The sequence below is a fragment of the Podarcis erhardii genome (assembly GCF_964252035.2).
Source record: "Podarcis erhardii genome assembly, chromosome: 13".
Classification (NCBI taxonomy): Eukaryota; Metazoa; Chordata; class Lepidosauria; order Squamata; family Lacertidae; genus Podarcis; species Podarcis erhardii.
This window is the reverse complement of record NC_138502.1, coordinates 14,141,903-14,166,118: the sequence shown is the minus strand read 5'-3', so window position 1 is coordinate 14,166,118 and position 24,216 is coordinate 14,141,903. Positions and strand designations below refer to the sequence as shown.

The 24,216-nt window shown below is 43.7% G+C and overlaps 1 protein-coding gene across 7 annotated transcripts; it reads right to left on the bottom strand.

Moving 5' to 3' along the window:
- Nucleotides 1-3,575: 3,575 nt before the first annotated feature.
- On the bottom strand, nucleotides 3,576-21,360 carry LOC309326458 (uncharacterized protein). Of its 7 annotated transcripts, none has more exons than XM_081835216.1 (13): nucleotides 20,502-21,358; nucleotides 19,164-19,436; nucleotides 13,209-13,320; nucleotides 11,241-11,530; nucleotides 11,061-11,145; nucleotides 8,807-9,030; nucleotides 7,964-8,208; nucleotides 6,818-6,940; nucleotides 6,520-6,661; nucleotides 6,355-6,405; nucleotides 5,996-6,065; nucleotides 4,383-4,664; nucleotides 3,576-3,792 (listed from the first exon to the last, which is right to left on the bottom strand). In XM_081835216.1, coding segments are annotated over exons 1-13 (2,253 nt in total). In that variant the 5' UTR covers nucleotides 20,857-21,358; the 3' UTR covers nucleotides 3,576-3,791. The 7 variants fall into 7 exon arrangements, 6 of the variants coding, with proteins under 6 accessions (XP_081691342.1, XP_081691343.1, XP_081691341.1 ...); XM_081835217.1 differs by having other exon boundaries at nucleotides 13,209-13,323; nucleotides 20,595-21,358; XM_081835215.1 differs by having other exon boundaries at nucleotides 13,209-13,323; nucleotides 20,502-21,357.
- Nucleotides 21,361-24,216: the final 2,856 nt, after the last annotated feature.

The following is a 24,216-nucleotide window of genomic DNA, read 5'->3' as shown; positions in this document are numbered from 1 at the left end:
CCTACTTTGCAGGGTCGGCGTTTCCACAGGAACCTTCCACTTGGGAAGAGATACAGGAGATGCCAGCTGCAGAAGCCAGTCTCTGGAGGAAGGCCGCGCAGGAGGAGATGGATGCACTGCATCAGAACAAGACCTGGACACTCACTGAGCTGCCTCCCGGTAAGAAGGCCATTGGCAGTAAATGGGTTTTCAAGGTTAAGAAGGGGTCAGAAGGAGAAGTGCAGCGCTACAAAGCTAGACTTGTAGCACAGGGATTTTCACAGCGTTTTGGTGAAGACTATGATGAAGTTTTTGCACCAACCGTGAGGTACAGCAGCGTAAGAATGCTTTTAAGCATTGCAGCCTCCAAGAAAATGAGAGTGAAACACATAGACATTGCAACCGCTTTTCTACATGGGCAGATTTCTGAGGAAATTTATATGAAACAGCCTAAAGGTTTTGTGAAACCACATGAGGCACATTTAGTGTGCAAACTGCAGAAAGGACTTTATGGACTTAAACAGGCTGCTAGAGCCTGGAACCAGAAGTTGCATAAAATGCTGACGCAACTTGGGTACAAGCAAGGCGACGCTGACAAGTGCTTGTACAGTAAGTCAAATAATGGACAATTCTCATATATCTTAGCATTTGTTGATGACCTGATTATTGCCACAGCAAGTGAGAAAGACTATACACAGATAGTAAAACACCTTAGCAAAGAGGTGGAGGTCAAGGAGCTAGGAGATGTCCAGTACTACCTCGGGATCCAGGTGGAAAGAGAAGAGGACGGCTCATTTCTTCTCAGCCAAAGACAGAAGATCCACGAGCTGATTGAGCACATGCAGATGCAAGACGCACATCCAGTCGCTACACCGATGACTACTGACTTCCTGAAGAATCAGCAGGATTCGAAGCAGTTGCCAGACAACAATGACTACAGGTCGGCGATTGGGAAACTTTTGTATTTAGTTACCACATGTAGACCTGACTTAGCTAATGCTGTGGGGATTCTTAGCAGAAAAGTGAATTCTCCCACTGAGCATGATTGGGCAGGTGTAAAGAGGGTGGTGCGATATTTGAAGGGTACCATGAATTGTAAATTAAGGTTACCAGCCGTCAGAGATCCTAAGTTGGTTGGGTATACTGATGCGGATTGGGCTGGGGATAATGCTGATTATAAATCAACAAGTGGTCATGTTTTCATGTTTGGTGATGGACCTGTTTCATGGGGCAGTTATAAACAGAGCTGTGTAGCATTATCTTCCACAGAATCAGAATACGTTGCAGCAACAGAAGCCTGCAGAGAGATCGCCTGGCTTGATCAACTCATAAAGGACTTTGGGTTGGTGAGAAAAGGGCCTGTCAGCTTGCTAGAGGACAATCAAAGTTGCCTGAAGCTGACGCAGAGTGAGAAGTTCCTGGCCAGAACAAAACACATTGGGGTTAAATACCACTACATACGCCAGATGATCCAGGATGGACTTGTGGAACTATCCTACTGCAGCACCCAAGAGATGACTGCTGACATCCTGACGAAACCCCTACCAAGAGAGAGTTTCCAGAATCTACGTGTGAAGCTGGGACTCTGGGTGGTTGAATAAAGTTGTTTATGTTTTGTGTATGTTGTATTGCCTGAGAAGGGGTATGTGGGATGTAAACACAGGAGCAGTCAATGACAACATTCCTAGAGTGTACATGTTAGAACATGGGGAGGGATGTCTGTCCAGCAAGCAGGTAAACTTCCTGGGGACGGACTTCCTCCGCATGTGACCAGAGGTGGGTGTGGCCTCACCTGTGCAGGTAATGATAAAAGCACAGGGCAGGCAGCCACTCTCTTCTCTTGCCTCTTGCCTCTTGCCTCTTGCCATCTTCATCTTCTGAAGGAGCAACATGCCCTCTTGGCTCCCAGCCAAGAGAGGACAGTACTATCTTGCTACAAGATAGATTCTAACTGCATGTAACCTTTTTAAGCCTGCCTACCTTCTGGGATCATATTGTGAACAGAACGTGAGTAAACTCTTTTATACTTTTATAAAGACTGTGTCGTGTCTTGTATTTTAAGAGGGAACAAAGGGGAAATTACCAGAGTAATTATTATAGAGGTTCTAGCGAACCTGTGCAAGCGTTACCGTTGCGAACTTAAAGGGGAATGTCTATAAACTCTGCTGATATTTTGGGAACTTGTTAGCACAAGTTGGATAAGGATATAATTAGTCAATATATCCTCTCCTGCACCCCAGAACATTCCCACAGCTATAACCAGTCAGGGTGATTTCAGAGGGACAGACATGCTACAAAGGGGGACATACAAGCCTGGGTTTAGAAACCAAGCACCCCTATTTCTCTTTCTGTGTTCTACCACATTATATTTAATTCAGCTTAGAATTCCTGCTGTTGTGGGTATTTTCAGATGGTGTGTCATGGCACCCTGGGGTGACTTGAGGAACATTCAGGGGAGCCGTCCTTTCATTAACTTGCAACCCTGATCTTCCTGCATATTCTCTCTCTCTCTCTCTCTCTCTCTCTCTCTCTCTCTCTCTCTCTCTCATTCTGAGGAACATTCAGGGAAGCTGGCAGCTTTAACTTGCAACACATTATCTTCCCAAAGTAAAACAGTGACAAAAAAAGAGGGAAACAATTTTGCATGACTGTTTATATTCTGAAAATCTCTCTCCTCAAAACAAAAATCCTCCCCAGCTTCAGTAACTAACAGTTCCTTAGTTTTACATAGAGGGCTTGAGAAATGCAAGAAACTAACAAAGTAGCTTGATGGGGGGGGGGGTGTGCAGGAGAATGTTGCAGGAAAGGATCGTGTCTGCATGTTTGTCAAGTGCTGTGTGTTTCTTGGTTTTCCTTCCCCATGGTAACAAAAAAAATTCTGCTTCTGATCCTAATCTTGTTTTGCCCTCTCCATGCCCCCCACCCAACCAAAGGGAAGCTGGGCTGCCATGTGGAGTGCATCAGCTTAGCCCTGCAGAGCAGTGGCGTTTCTTGGCTTCCCATTGACACACACACTCCCACTTACATGCGTGCCAAAAATAGGGGTGGGACGGAATGGAGGGATTCCCCAGAATGTGTGCCTTGTAGCAGAACCCCAGCGTCAGTGGCTCCCATAGGGGAGCTGCAGAAAGGATGAGTGGCTAGTCAAGGAAGCCATGGACTCAAAAAGGTTGAAAACCACTGGGCGAGGTGAGACACAGGAAGTGAGGAAAGTGTATGGAACTGCTTGGACCAGCAACAAGGAATTGTCTTCCAGTCGTGCAGATACTTAGGCCATGAATCAAAGTGGTATGATATGATCACAGATCCTCTCATCTCGCATAGGAGATCAGTATCGCCACAGAGTAAGGAGTCAGCCTCTGTGGAGCACACGCTGAAAGTGAGGAAGCCAGGAAAGCAATTCACCCAGCTGTTTGTGTGCCCAGCTCACAGCTGTGCATGTTGCCAGTCATTGAAGCACCCACTACCAGGATCTCTCTGGCCTCTGGGAAAATATCCTCAGAACGTGAAACAACTTCTTTGTTGAGGCAGGCCTGCTCAGAGAGCTAAAGCTGACAAGTGTTTTAATATGCACTTTACTTTTATAAAGTTATATTTATTAAATTGTGAAGGGATTTTTTTACAACTAAGTGGTATACACATTCAATTTTTAAAAAAATTACAGCTGAAGAGCACTAATTCATGTGGGGGTTGCAGCCATAAGAACACATGTTCTGCTAGACAGTACAGGGCTAGTATACACAGAGTTCTTGAACTTCCTAGAGAGGACTCTGTGTGTGTGGTCATTTCCTTTGGCTCCTCTGGGCAGGAACTCTGTAAAAAAGTAGACAATTATTTACATTTCCTTCTGCCTGTGACAAGACTCTCTCTTTCCACCACGCCTTCAAGCTGAGCAGACCTGTGTGGCTGAGGCTTCTACTTTCAGTCATGTTTGCTAAGACTACTGCAATTTTATTGTAACTTAGAAGTATTTTTCTGCATACTATACTACTTTTTCTGTATATGCTGCTTGCATGGAAATGTAAGGAAAGCCTTTTCCAATTATCTTACTAAAATGTGTGGTGCATTCTCTGCAATGGAGGTGAAGAGGAGGAAGGTAAGCAGACTGCAATTGTAAGGGATTGAATGGTGGGTTTGCTTAATTCCTAAACTTGAATAAACTGCAAAACTCATAGGTGCTTGCGAAAAAGGCTTCACAGCTAGATTTCATTTGCATTTCTCCCACACACTTAGAAGAGGAGGTTTAGATCGAAATCTACAGATTTAATCCTCAATCCATCTCCCATAGTTTGTCCATCCCTGATGTATCACTTTCCTCCTTCCGGCTCCTTAGCCTCCAAGTAGGGATGATCTGAATTGCTGTCCATGTTGGGGGTGGGCTGCCAGCATTCCTCTTTTCTTACCACTTCCTGCAATGCCCGAGGAGCCTCTCTGCCTCATCCCTGCAGTTGATGGTTCTGAGCACATCAGCTGTCACCTGCACGGCATAATCCCCTGTATAGAAATTCAGCAGAAGCCGGCTCAGGTCCACCACATCTGCCTTCTCCAATGTCCCTCGGGGGATGTTGTCACAGCCTTTCTTAACAGGAAACTCATGGAGCTTGAGCTTGAACTTCTTGAGTTCGTTCTCTCGCAAGTTCTCCAGGGTGGACACCAGGCTGTCTGTGATGGTCTTCTCCATCCATCTGCATTGTCACCCCCCAGAGGCAGGAAAAAACAGACACGCTCTCAAGATTCAAAATGGACCACCCGTCTAAAAAGGTTGGTGACTCCTGCTTTAAATACTGTGATAAAGGATTGTAAGCTACATTTATGAAAGCAAATGTAAGTATGCCTTAAAAAACAGTAACAAAACAAAGTAGAGTATTCATTGTGGGATGTGAAACACAAGAGCAGTCAAGTACAACATTCCTAGAGTGAACATGTTTACACATGGGGAGGGATGTTTGTCCAGCCAGCAGGTAAACTTCCTGTTTCCTTCTGGGCTGGGACAGACTTCCTCTGCATGTGACTAGAGGTGGGTGTGGCCTCACCTGTGCAGGTAATGACAAAAGCACAGAGCAGGGCAGCCATCTCTCTCTCTTTCTCCACATGCATCAAAGAAACAGCATCTATCTACTAAGCCAAAGATGCCCTCTTGGCTTCCAGCCAAGAGAGGACAGAGGGACTGTCTTCTTAAGAGATAGACTCCAAATGTATATTACTTCATTAAGCCTAAGTCTGCCTTCTGGGATCTGATTGTGAACAGAATGTGAGTAAACTCTTTTTATACTTTTGTAAAAGACTGTGTCGTCCCTTCTATTTTATGAGGGAATAAGGGGAAATTACCAGAATAGTTATTATAGAGGCTTTAGCGAGCCTGAGCAAACGCAGCCGCTGCAAACTTAAAATAAAGGGGAATGTTACTCTGCTGAAATTGTGGAACTTGTTAACACAAGTTAGATAAAGATATAATCAGACAATATATCCTCTCCTGCATCCCTGAATATTCCCACATTCATCCCATCATACCTTTATAGATTAGAATAAATCAAGAATATAATGTTACATTTATTTCATTAAAACAGTTTCTGGCTGGCTTTGTACCACATCAAAATTACCATAACTAGTGGGATACAGTTCAAGGCATTGTTAAAGAGCAGAGTACAGGTAAATGTTGGCTGGGGTTAGGTGAATCTGCAGTGGTAGATAAAAGCTCCAGCCATAAAGAAATTGGTGCTCCCCCCCCCCATTTGGAATCTCTCTTTCTCTTTCTCTTTCTCTTTCTCTTTCTCTTTCTCTTTCTCTTTCTCTTTCTCTTTACAGGAACACACATATCTGTCTTCAGAAGTGTTCACCATACATGCAGTTTCCCCGAGAATTTATCTGAATTCTGAGTAACGACTTTCAGAGCCTCCCCATTGCTTCCCATCCTCCAATACCTCTTGCCCACCTGAGGCAGCTGCTTCACTGTGCCTAATGGCAAGATGGGTCTTTTTTGGTGAAATGGAGTGGGGGAGAAAGGGTTAAGCCTTACCTGCCTTCCACATTATGTCCAGGGTTAGTTCTGCTGAAAGATGCATTGGTTGGTGTGCAGCCACAAGCCCCTGGGAAGGTGAAGAGGGAGGGAATACATACAAAGCAGGCAGGGACAACGAATAAAATGAGCATGGTGGGAGATGAGCCCAAGACTTCCAAATCACATCCAAGTTTCTCTTGGATATGTTAAGAACTGATACTCAATTTAAAATGGAAAAGCTCACACTGTAAAACTTCAAGGGAGGAATTCAATGTCAGCAAAAGCAGTTCTGCTACTGTTTCATCAGCCCTCTGTGCTCCTATTGGGAGGGAAGTGGGATACACATACATGCAAAGAAATAATTAAAACCTGCTCACCTTGTGCTGGGTGTGGAATAGGAGAATCCATCTCCTCTGAAATTAACTCTCCTGAAATAGAATAAGAAAGAGGCAGTCAAAGAGGGAACTTGACCCGTGGTCCTTTTCCATCCTGCCTCCTAAGATATGACCCAACCTCACGATCTTCCCTTGATTAAAACTCACTTCGTTTCAGATGTGCCTCCCAAACAATTTCAGTCGTGCCCTTCTTCATCAGGTAGAAGTTGAACTTGTCTTGCATTTGCTCAGCAGACAGTTCTACATACTGCTGCAGTTTCTCTGCATCCAGGTATTGAAACTTCAGTTCCTGTGGGAAAGAATGAAACCTCTGTAAGTGTGAATCTGGCTTAGCCCAACCGGGCATTGCAAGGGAGACAAATTAAAGGGTGAAAAGGGATTCTGGTTGAATTTCTCCCATTCTCAGACTTCACAGTTTGACTCTTCCCCATCATATTTGTCTCACCTCAGGATAGACTGTGACGTCCTCTGAAGCCTTCAAAGATACCTGAGAACCAATCATCAGCGGTTTCAGGGTCACAGGGGGTTTCTCTATTCTCTTTGAATTTACTTCACGCTTTTCGACCGCCTGGGAATGGCAAATAAATTCACTTTTTAGATATGCAAAGAGGGAACCAAACTTCTTGAAGACCGGATCCCTACGACCTTCTTGACACCGTAACACCAGCTAAGGCAGGAATGGGGAACCTGATGGCCTCCAGATGTTGTTGGACTCAAATCAACCCCAACCAGCTTGGGTCAGGGATGATGGATGCTGTAGTCCAAGAGCATCGGCAGATACTCAGATTCCACATCTGCAGTATGAAGAAAATTAAACCACTATGGCACCAGAAACTACACTACTACAAGAGCTCTTGAACTGGGCAGCCTGAACTAAGCCTGAGCAAGTTGGCAGAGAGGTACCAGCAATCCTGCATCCATCTCATCTTCTCTTGATGAGACCATGCAGGAAACCACAGAAGCAATAAAACCTCAATATTTGAATGAAGCATCAGAAGGCAATTTTAAGAAAAGTTCAGATTGAGAAGGTAATATGATAATGTGCTTTGTCTCCCATGTGCCAACACTGCAAATCAGGAAGAATGTTTTTCCTCAAGAGTTCTTACAGACAGTTCATAATTATCAAGCTGATTCCTTAATAAACCAAGCTGAATTTGTTCATCAATAAATCTGAAGGAATAAGCCTTATTTATTTCAGTGAAGGCTTCCAAGAAAATGTGCTTAGAATTTTGTTTTCACAAGTCAGTGACAACAACGTTTGTTTACAGAACCAGACAGGACATTTGGCCTCTAGCAAGCAGGCTGGCTAACAAAGGAAAAATGTGTATTTCAATATTGCAAACTTCACTTTGAAACAAGAGTGTTGGTGAGAAGCTAAGTCACCCGGTGGAGGGCAACTGTGAATCTTCTCTCTAGTAGCATGTTGATGTTGGCTAGAAGTTTGCTAAAACAGATCAAGTCCAACAAAGATAAGTACAGTTCATGCACCCTAATGAATAATTTTGCATAGGTATTCTCTCATGGTTAGAGTGATCAAGCAAAAGATCCAGGTAATCTGCAACACCAATCAAAGTTGGAGATTCCAAGTTACCTTTACTATAGAAGGGTCATTTGGCAGGAGGTACAGGTGAAATGTTGGTGTTTCCAGTCGAAGTCTCTGATAGAGCAGTACGACAGTGTTGATCTTTTGCTTAAACCACTTTTTGAAAACAACTCCTAGGGAAGAGAACTTGGGGTTTTCCAACACAGCATGGTGAGGCTCCACTCTGTCTGGCTTCTCCAGCCTCATCTCCCCTTCCACAAAATGTGCAATGAAGACATGGGAACTGTCGTCACCTGTAAAGACAAGCATGTTAGCAGTGGGAAAGTGAAACTTAACCCCCCCCCCCATTTCAGCTCCTGCCAACCTAGCAGTTCGAAACACGTCAAGTAGATAAATAGGTACTGCTCCAGCAGGAAGGTAAACAGCGCTTCCATGCGCTACTCTGGTTTTCCAGAAGCGGCTTAGTCATGTTGGCCACATGACCCAGAAAAACTGTCTGTGGACAAATGCCGGCTCCCTCAGCCAGTAAAGTGAGATGAGCGCTGCAACCTCAGAGTTGTCTGCGACTGGACTTAATTGTCAAGGGTCCTTTACCTTATTATTTCACGCAAACATTTATTTTCCTATTGTCTTTTAAGAGGTTTATAATGTTGTTCCACAGGACAATATGCTGACATGGCAGCTTACAACAGAATGCAAATCAAAGAAAATAATAAAACAGCACAGTTGGAACATTTTGAAAAATTACAAAAGACTGGAAAGCCAGGACTACTGATTTCTAGACTCCACACTGCAGGCCCCATAGCATTCTGGAAACGTCAATGGAAGTTATTCCTGTTTAGGATTCCTCCTATTATGGTTATAATGCTGGGAACTTTCCCCCTGCCATACCTTCAAGACACAAGAAGTGAGGGACGTGAATGGCGGCCACAGCTTCTGCTGCATCTACTTTAATGTTGAGCAGAGGGCCAGCGGCCTGCCACTCCTCAGCGGTCTGTTCTTCCAGGTGCTTCGGCCATGAATCAAAGTGGTATGTTATGGTCACAGCTTCTTTCGCGTCACATATGAGATCCGTATCTCCACAACGGAAGGAGCCAGCCTCAGTGGTGCACACTCTGAATGGCACAAAGGGAAAGATGAAGGGGGAATCAGGTTGAACATTGTATTTGAGAGCAGAAGCAGTGAAGGAGTCTAGAAATGTTGTGAAATGCTGAAAAGCTGCAGAATCACTGAATCCTGAGGATGAGTCATTCTCTGTATAAATATTGTATCTGTTTGCAGGCAGACCCAGTGTCTCTGGTGTCTCTGTCTGCAGTGACTATCTGAGCTTTGTGAAGCCTGTGCACATTGAAGACTCTGTGTGACTCAGTAACTCTGTATGCTCTAAAGCTAACTTAATGTTCTGTTCACTATGCTGTGAGAGCGAGTGTGGTGTTGTGGTAAGAACGATGGACTCGTAATCTGGTGAACCGGGTTCGCGTCCCCGCTTCTCTGGGTGACCTTGGGCTAGTCACACTTTGAAGTCTCTCAGTCTCACTCACCCCACAGGGTGTTTGTTGTGGGGGAGGAAGGGAAAGGAGAATGTTAGCCACTTTGAGACTCCTTAAAGGGAGTGAAAGGCAGGATATTTATTTTAACTCAGTAAAACTTTTATTCTTTTACTGAATAAGATTCTGCATTATTAATTTACGCTACATGTCAAACATGAATTGGAAGAACTTCCACACCTGGTCTAATTGATACTTTTGCAGGAGATGCTTCGCACACTGAGTTATGGAGGTAAAATATTGACAGAAGGACATCTCCTGGTCAAGCATCACTCAACTGAAGCACAACTGCTATGAGGCCACCCAAAAAGTAAAAAAGGTGGTTTTTCTTATACAGAGAAGGTGTTTTTAAAATGGTACCTTCATGCAGAGCAAAGCAAGCTGGTGAAAGGAACTACTCATCCTCTGTTTACCTGTGTGTTGATGATACGAGATCATCAGGGAAATTTCTCATACTTGGTAACCACAGCAAGAGTTCTGTAACCCATGTACCCATTTAGCTCTAAACACCAGACCAAAAAGCACACTGCTTTAAAGTGATGGGGAGGGAAACCATGCAGGCCACCTTGAACTCTTTGGGAGAAAGGTGGGATATAACTTAAATCATATCAATAATTTTTTTTTAAGTGAGGGAATGTTCAGGGGTGCAGGAGATGGTATATTGTGAGATTATATCCTAATCCAATTTGTGCTAACAAGTTCCCAAAATATCAGCAGAGTTTATAACATTCCCCTTTAAATTCGAAACGGTAACGTCTGCACATGTTCGCTAGAACCTCTATAATAATTACTCTGGTAATTTCCCCTTTTGTTCCCTCTTAAAATACAAGACACAACACAGTCTTTATAAAAGTATAAAGGAGTTTACTCACGTTCTGTTCACAATATGATCCCAGAGGGCAGACAGGCTTAAAAAGGTTACATACATTCAGAATCTATCTTATAGCAAGATAGTCCTATCCTCCTCTCTTGGCTGAGAGCCAAGAGGGCATGTTGCTCCTTCAGAAGATGAAGATGAGAGAGAGAGATGGCTGCCTGCCCTGTGCTTTTATCATTTACCTGCACAGGTGAGCCCACACCCACCTCTGGTCACATGTGGAGGAAAACCGTCCCCAGGAAGTTTACCTGCTTGCTGGACAGACATCCCTCCCCATGTTTTAACATGTACACTCTAGGAATGTTGTCATTGACTGCTCCTGTGTTTACATCCCACATAAAGGAGGAGAAACAACAGTTCCTCAAAAAATAAATAAATGCAGAGTTCCATATTTTTCACTCTCTTGGAAATAATAAGCAACAACAATGCTCCAAGGTAATGATTTTCCAGCTGTGTTTGAGGGACCCAGGAGTTCCTCAGTGAAGAGATCAGGATTGGTGGGTAAGCTTCCTTGAGACAGAATTTGCCCACAATGGCCAACTGTTCATTGCAACGTGCAGAACATACTGCAGATGTACTCTGTTTATGTTTTAGGGAGCACCACCATATATGATGACTGTGAGACCCACAGAAACCAGATGTGCTCTGTGGAACAATTAAATGTAAAAACCGTTCCCTGAATGGAAAAGGTTTTTAAATGTCTGATGGAGAGGTCACTCACCTGTATGCTTCGTTGCCCCTTTCTGAGTCCCAAACCACCTCTGGCTCTATTGGGCCACCTGCCTTGAGTGGAGTTTGATCCAAATCTGTAAAAGGAAGAGAATTATTTGCCTGATGACTGTTGCAAGGAGGAAGTTAGTTGAACTGCCCTTGAAGTTTAAGAACTCGAAGTCAAACTCACCATGCATTGCAGATAGCAGAATCAGAATGGTACCTGGATGTGCCATTTCTACACATTCCAGAAACCTGCAACAAGATTGCTCCCCTCTTTCCTGGATTATACTCAGCAATTTTTCACTTTTTAAAATTTTCAACATTTCGCAAATGTCTCTGTATTCTTTCAGAGTGATGACATAGAAATAGTATAGCACGTCAACAAAATGTTCAATAGCTTGTTCAAGAATTTCCATTAATTGCTTTCTTCCATTGCAGATCATCTCATTACTAGAGATTGTGGAACTTTCCAATGACCTGTGGCAGAAACATTTATTTTATTTAGGCAACAGAAGGTGGGGAGAGGAGAATTAGAACATAGTTAGGGTGCAGACTGCTCCCTTACCATAAATGCCAACCAGGGTCCTTAGGGCAACCCCCTAATAATTTTCTTCTGGGGACACAACCCCTCAATATTTTCTCCCCACCACTGCCCACCCACCTGCCTTCCCATCTCCCTCCCTTGGTTTGCTGTCTACCCCCCAGCCAGGCATCACTCTCTGTTTCTGGCTTTCCTCCAGGAGGAGCAAAGTGGGAAACAGCAGTGGCGGGGGGTGGTGGATGTGAGTGTGTGGTTTGTGTGTGTCTGTCTCCTACCTGGCTTCCCATCCCTCCATCCATTGCTCCCTCGCTCCTCTCTCTGTGTGGCACCCTCCTGCAGTGGGGACAGCCCCCACCCAACCTACCATGGTGGCAGCCTGAGCAAAGATGAGCATGCCTGGCCAGTGGGTGATGACAGGCATGGGCAAGGCGGATGCCTGGCTGAGAGGAGGCAGCTGACGTAGGGACAGAGGGAGGCAGAGCAAGCACCCTGGCCGTGCTGCAAACACCAACACCGACTGCCTACACTCAATGCAGCTGCCTGGGTGCACACTGGCCTGACACCAGACTTAGTGCAGCAAGGGGGCGGGGGCGGGGGAAGTAGGCAGGCCTGCCCCACCCATATTTTGTTTAAGTTGGCGCCACTGTCTCTCACACGGAATCAAACTGTTGGCCCACCTAAATTCATATTATCAACATGTTACGATGAAACTATGCTCATTTGTTATATTATTATGAAGTTGCTTTTGTAGTGTTTGAAATTGGCTTGGTTTGAAACTTGAGGGTTGCCTCAAGTTTATGTGAACCATACCACTCCTTGCTGTGGTCCTTTCCTTCAACCTTCCCCCAATCTTTGGGTTCCCTGCTCCCTAGGGGTTATTTTCCCCAAAACAAATTCCAGTCCTTACCGTGCCCTCCCAACTCGTCCCTCCACGGGGCGGGAGTGAGATGATAATCCCAGCCAAGCTATCCTGACTGTGAGCCATTTGCTGACGACCACTGTCCCCCAAGCAACTGGAAAGTTCCCTGCCCTCAGACCAGCTTAATGTGACATACAGGGCTGGAGGGTTCAAAAGGTCTTTCAGATACCAAGAGTCATTTGCTGGGGAGGCTCTAGCTCTTGGTTTTCTGCTTCAAGCAGCAGCTGGACTAGAATAGATGGCCCACCGAGTTCCCTCCAGGTCTGGTATTCTATGACACAGGCAGGATACCTGCAGCCAGTGGACCACAGGTAGACCTCGGATGCGCTCCCTGGGGCCTTCCAAGGCCTGTGGAGCCCTGCCTCCACTCCCCAGCTGCCTTTAAAGTATCTGGCAACCTGCCAGCATCAGTGGAAAATATACACTTTGGTTTTCCTGCCCAATGGTTGACGCAGAAAGTGGGAAAGGTCCAAAATAGCAATTTTCAAAGTATTTTTTTCCCAAGCAGGGGCACACACACATTTATTAAATTAGTGCTAAAGCATTTTTGTTTCAAGCAGGAAAGCTTGTATTGTTTTAAGATTAATGGATTTTACGTTTGTTTTGGATTGGAAGGGTTAGCTGAGAGGGGAAAACATTGGTATAATTGTAGCTAAAATGGTGGCTTCCTTCAATTATATAAGTACAGAAATTACCCTTTGGTGGCTTTTTCTGATGGAACCAGTTCCTCCAGAGCTTGACTAATTTTTGACGACAAGAATTCAGCTGACCGGTGCCTTGAAACATGCATTTTGCAAAGTCGCTCTGCTGCTAGATTTTGAGAAAGTGAGTGCATGTCAACAGCTTTACTGAGTCCTTTCCCCTTTCTACACATTTTTAACCATTATTTGGCACTGACACACAGATTTGGCATTGTATTGCATGAAAGACAGCATTGGTATAGAAAGGATTCACTCCCGTCTCATACAGGTCAGTCTGCCAGTGATGTGGAGGTATCATTTTGGGTGACCTAAAGCTTAATGTGGAATGCATAATTCTTTCCAACACAGTTTTGGCTGTTAATGTCATGGGTGACATACTGAAGACACAAAGGCAGACAATACCAACAAGAAAGAAAAGTGGGAGGCATCTAAGAAAACTTATTAAGAATTATAGACCAATTTCACTACTAAACATGGATTATAAAATATTTACAGGTATCCTGGCTAACAGGCTAAAAAATTTCTTAAACAGGGTAATAGGAAATGATCAAGCCGGCTTTTTACCGGGGAGGCAAATAAGAAATAATACAAGGATAATTAATGACTTACTGGAATATACATAAATGAAACCAAGCAAAAAGGTAGCAATGCTACTGGAAGAAGGCTTTCGACAGCATATTGTGGAACTTCTTAATTAAAACTTTTGAGAGCTTGAGAATAGGAAACAACATCATGAATGGAATTAAGGCAATTTATGACAACCAGAAAGCCAAAATAATTATAATGAAATCACTGAAGAATTTAATATAGAAAGAGGGACTAGACAAAGTTGTCCCTTGTCCCCACTCTTATTTATCACAACGTTGGAGACTCTCTTAATAGCAATAAGGAAAGACCAGGAAATAAGTGGCATCAATTTAGGTAGCCTATATTACAAGGTGAAGGCATTTGCTGATGATATGATTATTACTATAGTCATACCTCATGTTACGTCCGCTTTATGTTACATTCTTTCAGGTTACATCCCACAGTGACCCGGAAGTACCGTAAAGGGTTACCTCCGGGTTTCGCCACTCGTGCATGCACACAAGTGCAAAATGACATCCTGTTCGCAACCAGAGGTACCACTGTTCTGAAAACCCAATTGAAGGCATACAAAAAGCACTAGTGAAAATGAATGAATTTGGCCAGGTCTCGGGATTTAAACTGAATAAAAATAAATCTAAATTATTAACAAAAAATATGGAAGAGATGGAACAAGAGGACCTAGAAAGAATAACGGGTCTAAAGACCACAAATAAAGTAAACTATCTAGGGGTCTGGATTACAAATAAGAACACTAATTTATTTAAAGACAATTACAGTGGTGCCCTGCAAGATGAACGCCTCGCAAGACGGAAAACCCGCTAGACGAAAGGGTTTTCCATTTTGGAGGCGCTTCGCAAAACGAATTTCCCTATGGGCTTGCTTCACAAGACGAAATGTCTTGCGAGTTCCTGCGGGTTTTTTCCCCTCCCCCCTTTTCCTAAGCCGCTAAGCTGCTTATCGGCTGATCCGCTAAAAGCCGCTAAACCGCTAATAGCGCTAATCTGCTAAGATGTCAATGGGCTTGCTTTGCAAGACGAAAAAACCGCTATACGAAGAGCCTCACGGAACGGATTAATTTCGTCTTCCGAGGCACCACTGTACATTAAAAAATAGAAGGAAATTAAAGGAAATTTAGAAAATTGGAGTAAATTGAAGCTGTCATTATGGGGCAGAATATCAGTGATTAAAATGACAATACTTACCAAAAATCCTCTTTCTCTTTCAGACAATTCCAATAATTATTGGGACAAAATGTTTTAAAGATTGGCAGAGGGACCTGGCCAATTTCATTTGGCAGGGCAAAAAAGCAAGAATGAAATTTAAATTGTTGACGGAACCCAGAGAAAGAGGAGGGTTCGCGGTCCTGAACCTCAGAAGGTACTTTGAGGCCGCATGGTGGACTTGGTGTAAAGACTGGATGTTGCTTAGGAATACCGAAGTCTTGGATTTAGAGGGCAGGGACAAGGTTTTCGGGTGGCATAAAAGCACATAAAGGCTTCACGAACCACCTAATGAGGAAGGCCTTATTCGAGGTTTGGGAGAGGAATAAATCCAAAGTTATAACAAAAACCCCTTGGTGGATATCACCTATAGAGTCAACTGACATTCATAAGAATAACATGAACAATAACTGGCCAACTTACAGAGACTTGGTGAATGAGATAAATTATTGCCCCAAACTGAAAAGGTTTGAAGAACTCAAGCAACTAGGGCTAAATTGGCTAGAATATTACCAGCTTAGGGTGACTTTTGAAAAAGATAAGACTTTAAAAGGGTTTGATAATAAAGCATCGATCATAGAGAAGGAGGTTTTACAGAACAACCAAAAGACTCTCTCCAAAAAGTACAAGCTGTTAAAGAATGCTCAAATAGAAAAAGAGGAAAAGGGAAAGGCCATAATAAGATGGGAGCAGGACTTAGGTTATGTAATAGAATATAAAGAGTGGAAAAAACTGTGGACAGGACAAAAAATATTAATTTTACAGCATGTTATTTAATAAAAGAATACCTGAAAATGCACCATAGGTGGTATTTAACACCGGAGAGATTGGCTAAAATGAACAAATCGCTTAGTAATAAGTGCTGGAGATGTACAAAGCAGATTGGAACCTTCTACCATATGTGGTGGACATGTCCAGAGTTCAGAAAGTTCTGGGACATGATCCATGAAGGGGAAAAAAAAAAAAACTTCACATGGCAAAAGACCAGAAACATACATTTTGGATATACAATGGTACCTCGGGTTAAGTACTTAATTCGTTCCGGAGGTCCGTTCTTAACCTGAAACTGTTCTTAACCTGAACCACCACTTTAGCTAATGGGGCCGCCTGCTGCCACTGCGCTGCCAGAGCACAACTTCTGTTCTCATCCTGAAGCAAAGTTCTTAACCTGAGGTACTATTTCTGGGTTAGCGGAGTCTGTAACCTGAAGCGTATGTAACCCGAGGTACCACTGTATTAAATAGTGATATTTCTAAAGAAAATACTAACTTCTTCCTGTATGCGACATCTGTGGCAAGAATCCTGGTGGCTGAGTACTGGAAGGGTAACCAGGTACTGACCAAAGAGGAATGGGTTATGTAAATTATGTGAATATTTGGAACTGGCCAAATTGTTGGATATAATAAGACTAAAGCCAATGAATACAGTCAAGAAGGAATGGAAGTGCTTGAATGATTATTTAGAAAGACAAGGTTCTAATGTAAAAATTTGGCTGTGTCTAGAATGACCTTGTGAATGGAAAAAGTACGAAGAAATAAATGATCAATTATCGGAATGGCTGGAATACCATCAGCTCTTTGAGACATTTAAACAAGATTTTTAAAATGGATTTAATAACGAGCCCTCAAAATTAGAAAAAGAACTATTAAATAATAATAACAAAATTATTTCCAGAATGTACTGACTCCTCCTTGACTGGGAAGGAGTCAATAAGTTTTTTTCCCTGGCAAGGGAAAAAACCCAGAATTAAATATAAAATACTAAGAGTTACAAAAGTGAGAGGGGGATTTCCCCTGCTAGATTTGAAAATATACTTTGAAGCTGTGACTTTCTGCTGGATCAAGGATTGGATTCAGTTAGACAATGCTGATGTATTAGATTTGGAAGGATTTGACAATGTATTTGGATGGCATGCATATTTATGGTATGATAAGATATCGGCTCATAAAGGTTTTACAAAATCATGTAATTAGAAAATCATTGTATCATGTTTGGATAAGGTATAAAGATCTCTTAGAAAGAAGAACACCCAGGTGGATTTCACCAATAGAAGCAAAGGCACACAAAAAGTAAAATATGGAGAGTAAAGGGTTGAAATACACTGATTTACTGTTGGAAGATAATGAAGGATTTAAATTGAGACCATTTGACCAAATTAAAGATAAATTGGATGGATGGTTATCAATGAATTGTATAAACTTGATAAGAAAAATGGTTTTGCGACAGAAAAATCCAAATTGGAAACGGAATTGTTAGATACCAATGTTAAAAATCTCTCTAAAATGTATAATTTACTGTTGGAATGGCATACAAAGGATGAACAAGTTAAATCTGTGATGATTGATTGGGCAAGAGATGTTGGACACAATATAATGTTGGATGATTGGGAAAAGCTATGGAAGAAAGGGGTTAAGTTTACTGCATGTACTGTATTAAAATAAAATATTATGAAAATGATGTATAGATGGTACTTAACCCCAGTAAAATTAGCACAGATCTACCATACAAATGAAAATCTTTGTTGGAAATGTAAAGAAAAAGAAGGTACTTTTTACCATATGTGGTGGACGTGTCCTAAGGTGAAAGACTTCTGGGGAAAGATTTATAATGAGTTGAAAAAAAATGTTGAAAAATACATTTATTAAGAAACCAGAAGCCTTTCTACTTGGTATAATAGGATTGGAATTGCCCAAAAAAGATGTTAGACTGTTTGTTTATGCCACTGCAGCGGCAAGACTTTTATTAGCCAAAAATTGGAAATCGCAAAAAATACCAACAATAGAAGATTGGCAGATGAAGATGTTGGATTTATTGACTGGAAGAATCCGCGATCAGAAAGAAGAGGAGACACAAGAGGATTGGAAGAAATTTAAATAATATTTAGCTAAATATTGTAATATAAGATAACTAGAAAATTCTTGGAAGCAACGAATACGCTTAGGGGTAGAATAAGAATATGTGTTAGTAAATATTAAGGATTAGAATATTAATAAAGGAGAAGAGGTTAGTAAATGTTAGGAGTCAATATTATTAGAAATATGAATTTGGAGAACTGTCATACAGGTGATATAATGAAATTCAGTTAGAGGGGATGCAAGGAAGTCAGTTATAATGTTATGAGAATTAAATATCTGAAGAAATATTTTGTGTGTGTTTAGCTTACTGTATTGTAAAGTGTTTTTCTTTGTTGTGTGTTTTGTAATGTCTTTTTTGTCATAAATGTGGAAAAACAATTTAAAAAATGGGGGGGGGGAGAAAATAATCAGAGAGCTTGTCTTGTGTGGGAGAGCCTATCGACCTGACAACCCGTAGTATATGTGAAAAGGATCTAGGGGTCTTAGTGGACTACAAGCTTGACATAAGTCAACAGTATGATACAGCAGCATAAAAAAGCTAATGCTATTCTAGGCTGAATCAACAGAACTATATTGTCCAGATCAAGGGAAATAATAGTATGACTTTATTTTGCCTTGGTCAAACTATGTCTGGAATACAGTGTCCTGTTCTGGGCACCACAACTTAAGAAGGATGTTGACAAGGTGGAACGTGTGCAGAGGGGGGCAACCAAGATGATCAAGGGTCTGGAAACAAAGCCTTATGAGGAGCGCTTGAAGTAGCTGGGTGTGTTTAGCCTGGAAAAGAGGAGACTGAGAGGAGATATGATAGCCATCTTCAAATATCTTATGGGCTGTCACATGCAGGAGGGAGCATGCTTGTTTTCTCCTGCTCTTGAGGGTAGGACACGAACCAATGGCTTCAAGTTACAAGAAAGGAGATTATGGCTAAATACCAGGAAGAACTTTCTGACAGTAAGAGCTGTTCAGCAGTGCAACTGACTTCCTTGGGACATTATAGACTCTCCTTCCTTGGAGGTTTATCAGCAGAGGTTCTAACGAATCATCAACTTGCTTCCAATAAGTTGCAAAGGGAATGTGCTCTGCTATTTATCACGAGCGTGAGTGAGGAGGGTTAATATCAAAACAATATATCATGTCCAACCTTCCTTAACATTCCCACAATGTCAAAAAGACATATTCAGATTGGCACATAGGTTTCACACACACACACCCCTGTTCAAGAAGCCTCCTCTCCAGCCAGTCCCATCAGACTCACCCAACGTTCTCCCTTCCAAGTTCCTTACCTTCCCTGGTGAAACTTGGGGGACATTCTGGCAGGGGCTCACGGTCAAAGGCTTTCAGCACCTCTGAAGCCACTTCCACAGCATAATCCTCACCACAGTATGCAAGAAGCAGTTCTGTGAGCTCCCAAGCATTTGCCTTCTTCAGCAGCTCCCTGGGGATACTGACATAGCCTTCCTTGATGGGGAACTTGCTGAGTTTGACCTTGAACTTCTTCAGATCTGACTCCTTCAATGTATTCAGTGTGGCCAGCAGGCATAATTGTGTAAACTGCACTGTGGTGATTATTGATGTTAGTAGAAGTATTGAACAGAAAAATCCAGCATTCCTACATCCCCCTTCTCTTCCTATTGGAACACTTTCAGACTGCACTAAGTAGGGAAATGCTGTGGATTTGTAGTAAATCACATACATGCAAAGGATCCCAGGTTTAATCCCTGGATCCTCCAGAAAGGGCTTGGAAAGATTCCTGCCTAAATCCCGGAACGAACTAGATGGACCCACTGGCCCAATGTGTTCTAAGGCCCCATCCTTCTCGCCTCTCAGGTGATTGAAGGAGCTCAGCCTGGCCCAGAAGAGAGAAACTGATCCAGGAGGGTTTGAAGACTCTCTTAACTTACAGGCCTCTTCTTAACACTTTGGAGGCTTCTACAATTATTCCACACCCTGTTTCTGATGTTCCTTCTTTCCCGGTGGGGAGCAGATGCCGTGAAGTGTTTGGCCTCAGGTGCTAACATGTCCTGGGCCAGCCCTGGTGCCAATAAGGCTTCATTCTGGTTTAGATGGAGGGCAGAGGGAAGACGCCACCTCACTTTACACAGGGAAGATTTATATCCATCATTCCACTCACTTTCACCCTGGACCTCCACCCCCCACCCCACTCCCGGAATTTGGGACTTTTCTCCTGCTCTGGACTCGAGGCAATGGCTTCAAGTTGCAAGAAAGGAGATTCCAGCTAAACATTTGGAAAAAGCTTCTGACAGTAAGAGCCGTTCAGTAGTGGAACAGACTGAGAGGTGGTACAGAACAGAACGAGAGGTGGTAGACTCTCCTTCCTTGGAGGTTTTTAAGAAGAGGTTGGATGGCTATCTGTCTGTCATGGATGCTTTAGCTGAAATCCCTAAATTGCAGGTGTCCATTGCGGTCCCTTCCAACTCTTAGATTCCATGATTCTTTGGAATGTTGCCCAGGAGGATATGCGACTCTCCTGCTCGAAAGGTTTCCCCACCCAAAGACGAAGGCAACCATGGGAAGGAGCTGAGCTCTCGGTACTGAGAGAACCCGCGAGGTGTCAGCACCATCAGTCGGATCGAGCCCCCGCCCCGCTCCCAGTCCCTTACTTAGCCAGGTGATAACGGAGGGATCGTCCACCGGCGGATTGTAGTCCATTGCCTGCAGCACCAGGGCCGTCACCTCCACAGCATAAGCCTCACCGTAGTAGCTGAACAGCAGCTCTACGAGCTGCAAAGGCATGGCTTCCTGGAGCAACTCCTCGGAGATTCTTATTCCCTTGACCGGGAATCTGAGCAGTTCGCGCTGGAATTTCTCCCATTCCCCTTCCCCCTCCTTCAACTCCTGCAAGACGTCCAGAAGGAGGTACCTGGCGGATTGCAGATTCGGGTACTCAGGATTTAAGAAAATGAGGCCACGCATGTGATTTGTGGAAAAGAAGAACTTAGTCCCCATTGCGCTCATTCTCCACCAGAACCAGCCCAGCCAAAGCCTCGGCCAGAGAAAAACTCAGAAGATCTGGAGACTGTGCCAAGGCAGAGAGGCAGGTGGGCGCGATCCCCGGGCCAACTCGCCGGGAAAGAGAGAGGCCTGGCGGGTGGGCAGCAGGAAACCCGCTCCGAGAGCCCCGTCTCTTGCCCTTCGCGTCGCCTTCTTTTCCCTTTGGCGAGGAAACTCTTGGAGATCCTTCCCTCCGGCAGCAGCAGGAGACTGGAGGGCGGGGAGGGCGGAAGGGGCGTCTTTCCAGCAGCTCACCTTTCGGGCTCCCCAGCCCAGCCCTGCGTTGGAAGAACTTGGCTGAGCGGTTCTCGGGGGAAGACCTCCGAAGGCAGTCCTCGCAAGATTTGCAGGGGCGCTTGGGCTGCAAGACGGGGGTGAAGAGAACCTGCTCTTGCTCTCCCTTTGCTCAGGATCTGAAGCCGGGAGGAGCACCCCACCCACAGAAAAGGAATCTGTGATTTTGTTCAGGGTGCTGGGACTTGTAGATCTCTCAGAGGTGAAGCCCAGGATTCTTCCTGGGCGTGGGCTTGAAATGCGTGCCTTCTGGCACTTGTGCTGCGCTCTCGGAGGCTAGTTTCTAAGGGCGCAGCTGAGGAGACTGGCACAGAAAAACCCACCGGAACATTCCCCCCCCCCCCCACGACAGCGTGGCAATCGAGCGCACTGGAATATAACAAACCTAGGCAATGAATGCTATTATTTTTTAACTGCATGAGGCATAATCCTGCCACAGAAACTTTCATTTACTTGCAGCGTGGCAGCCAAGATATTAAACCTGGTGGGTGGGGGTCAGGAGTACCAACTTGAGAAACATATTGGGGGGGGGGCGGAGCGGGAGAAGCCCAGTCCTGCATAATCGATCACATGAGGCGATGCACACACTGTCAGTCTGCATTTCTTAGTGCAGAGACTATTGATATGATGTGTAGGGATCTTTCCTATTCTACTTAATTCAAGAGGGTTCTGGAAGCTTCTCTGTGTGAAAGAAACAAGCAGAAGTTGAAGTCACCATGATTACTATTTCTCTCCTTTTTGAACGTTTGGTTATCTGCTCATCCAAGTCTTCAAATTGGTAAGGTCACTGCTGTTTCTTTCTCCTACAATTTTTACCCATAACCCTCAATCTGCTTTTCATCCTTAAAGTAATGGTTTTTTCCCCAAAAATTTACACATCCTTCATATATAATGCTACTCCTCCTCCCTTCCTGACTGGTCAATTCCTACAGTCCAGTCATAAGTCTCATCCCACCTGGTTTCAGTAATACCTACCAGGTCGTATTTGTGATCCTGGATAAAAAGCTCCAGTTCATCTTGTTTGTGTCCCATGCTTTGTGCATTATGGAGAGACAAATGAAACCATGAGTTGTTCTCTGCAGCTGCTTGCTTCCTGCAGTTTCTTGCCCTTTAGCAGGTTTCTAGAGCATCACCTCAGTTTCCTGTGACTAAACTAATATCTTTAGTCAGGAGATACTTCAGCTGAGATTCCTGCATTGCAGGGGGTTGGACTAGATTACCCTTGGAGCCCCTTAAACTCCAAGATTCTATGATTCTAACCAGATTCACCCACCCAATGCTGCAGATTTTGCATACAAAAGGGTTGCAACAGGTAACCGGCCCAGTAATTAATATCCAGATTCTGCACCCACAACTTGTCTGCAGACAAAGTCTCAGACCTGAATGCAGGACCTCCACCTTCTCCCTGAAATAATGTGAGGAGGGAAGAGAGGAGTATCATCAGCATCTTCTAGGGCTGGAGGAAATTTTCTAGGCCATCTGGCCTGATGCAGAAAATCCAGCCCTACAGCATTTTCAACAGGTGGCTGTCAAGAGTCTGCCTGAAGACCTCCAGCAGGGGTGCCAACTAGAAAAAATATGAACAGCTTGCAGATTTAACATATAGAATAAGAGAAGAAGAAGAATATATCACAATATGTGGTACACACAAACCTTTTGAATGTCAATGACGGTCAACTTGGGGGGGGGTCACATATTTTATGAGGGGGCAAAGGGTCCTTGGCCACTAGGAGTTGGCTCCTATGGCCTTCAGTGAGGGAGCTCCCCACCCCAGGAATTTGCTCCATGAATCCATATGAGAAATTGCCAGACAAAACTCTTCCAGCAGTTTCATGCAAATGCTAAGCTGCATCAGAGACCAGATGGATCTATGCAGGAGCCCACAAGCCCAGTGCTTATATACGGATTCATCCATGCCTGATCTTTTTCCACTTTGCTGCCTACAAGGAAGAGATCACTGGCCCAGCCTTTGTTTACAGTAACCTGCCTTAAATCCTCATGCTACCAGGAAACGTTATTAGCTGGGTTGGTAGGCATAAAACTAAAGTTCAAAGTACAATGTAGGGCAAGTGTAAATCATAGAAATATAGACTCCTTGTGCCCTGGGAAGATGTTTGCAGAAACACTTTGGAGGTTCATACTCAAGATCTACTGATGCTGAGGAATCACCATGCTATAATCAGTCAGGCTGATTTCAGAGGGACAGACATGCTACAAAGGGGGAAATACAAGCCTGGGTTTAGAAACCAAGCACACCTATTTCTCTTTCTGTGTTCCACCACATTATATTTAATTCAACTTAGAATTCGTGTTGTTATGGTCATAACATTGTTTTCCAACTAGTGTGCCAGGGCACACTGAGAAACATTCAGGGGAGCCTTTCTTTCATTAACTTGCAACCCTGATCTTCCTGCATATTCTTTCTCTCTCTCTCTCTCTCTCTCTCTCTCTCTCTCTCTCTCATTCTGAGGAACATTCAGGGGAGCTGGCAACTTTAACTTGCAACACATTATCTTCCAAAAATAAAACAGTGACAAAAAAGGAGGGAAACACTTTTGCATGACTGTTTATATTCTGAAAATCTCCCTCCCCCAAACAAAAACCCTCCCCAGCTTCAGTAACTAACAGTTCATTAGCTCTACATAGAGGGCTTGAGAAATACAATAAGGTAGCAAAGTAGCTTGATGGTGATGGTGGGTGGGTGTCCACCCTATAAAGAGGGTTTTAAAAATACAGTGGTACCTCAGGTTAAGAACTTAATCCATCCTGGAGGTCTGTTCTTATCCTGAAACTGTTCTTAACCTGAAGCACCACTTTAGTTAATGGGGCCTCCTGCTGCTGCTGATACACCGCTGCATGATTTATGTTCTCATCCTGAAGCAAAGTTCTTAACCCGAGGTAATATTTCTGGGTTAGTGGAGTCTGTAACCTGAAGCGTATGTAACCCGAGGTACCACTGTAACCCTGAAAGTGAGCAGTGTGTTTTGTCAAAACAAAATAAAAAAATTCCTTTCAGTAGCACCTTAAAGA

Excerpts from the sequence above, each read along its gene's own strand:
- LOC309326458 (XM_081835215.1), bottom strand. The coding sequence starts at position 20,856 with ATGAGCGCAATGGGGACTAAGTTCTTCTTTTCCACAAATCACATGCGT. Across the intron at positions 6,406-6,519 it reads GGAGGCACATCTGAAACGAA|GAGAGTTAATTTCAGAGGAG; the intron begins GTGAGTTTTAAT and ends ATTCTATTTCAG. Across the intron at positions 6,066-6,354 it reads TATTCCACACCCAGCACAAG|GGGCTTGTGGCTGCACACCA; the intron begins GTGAGCAGGTTT and ends TCACCTTCCCAG.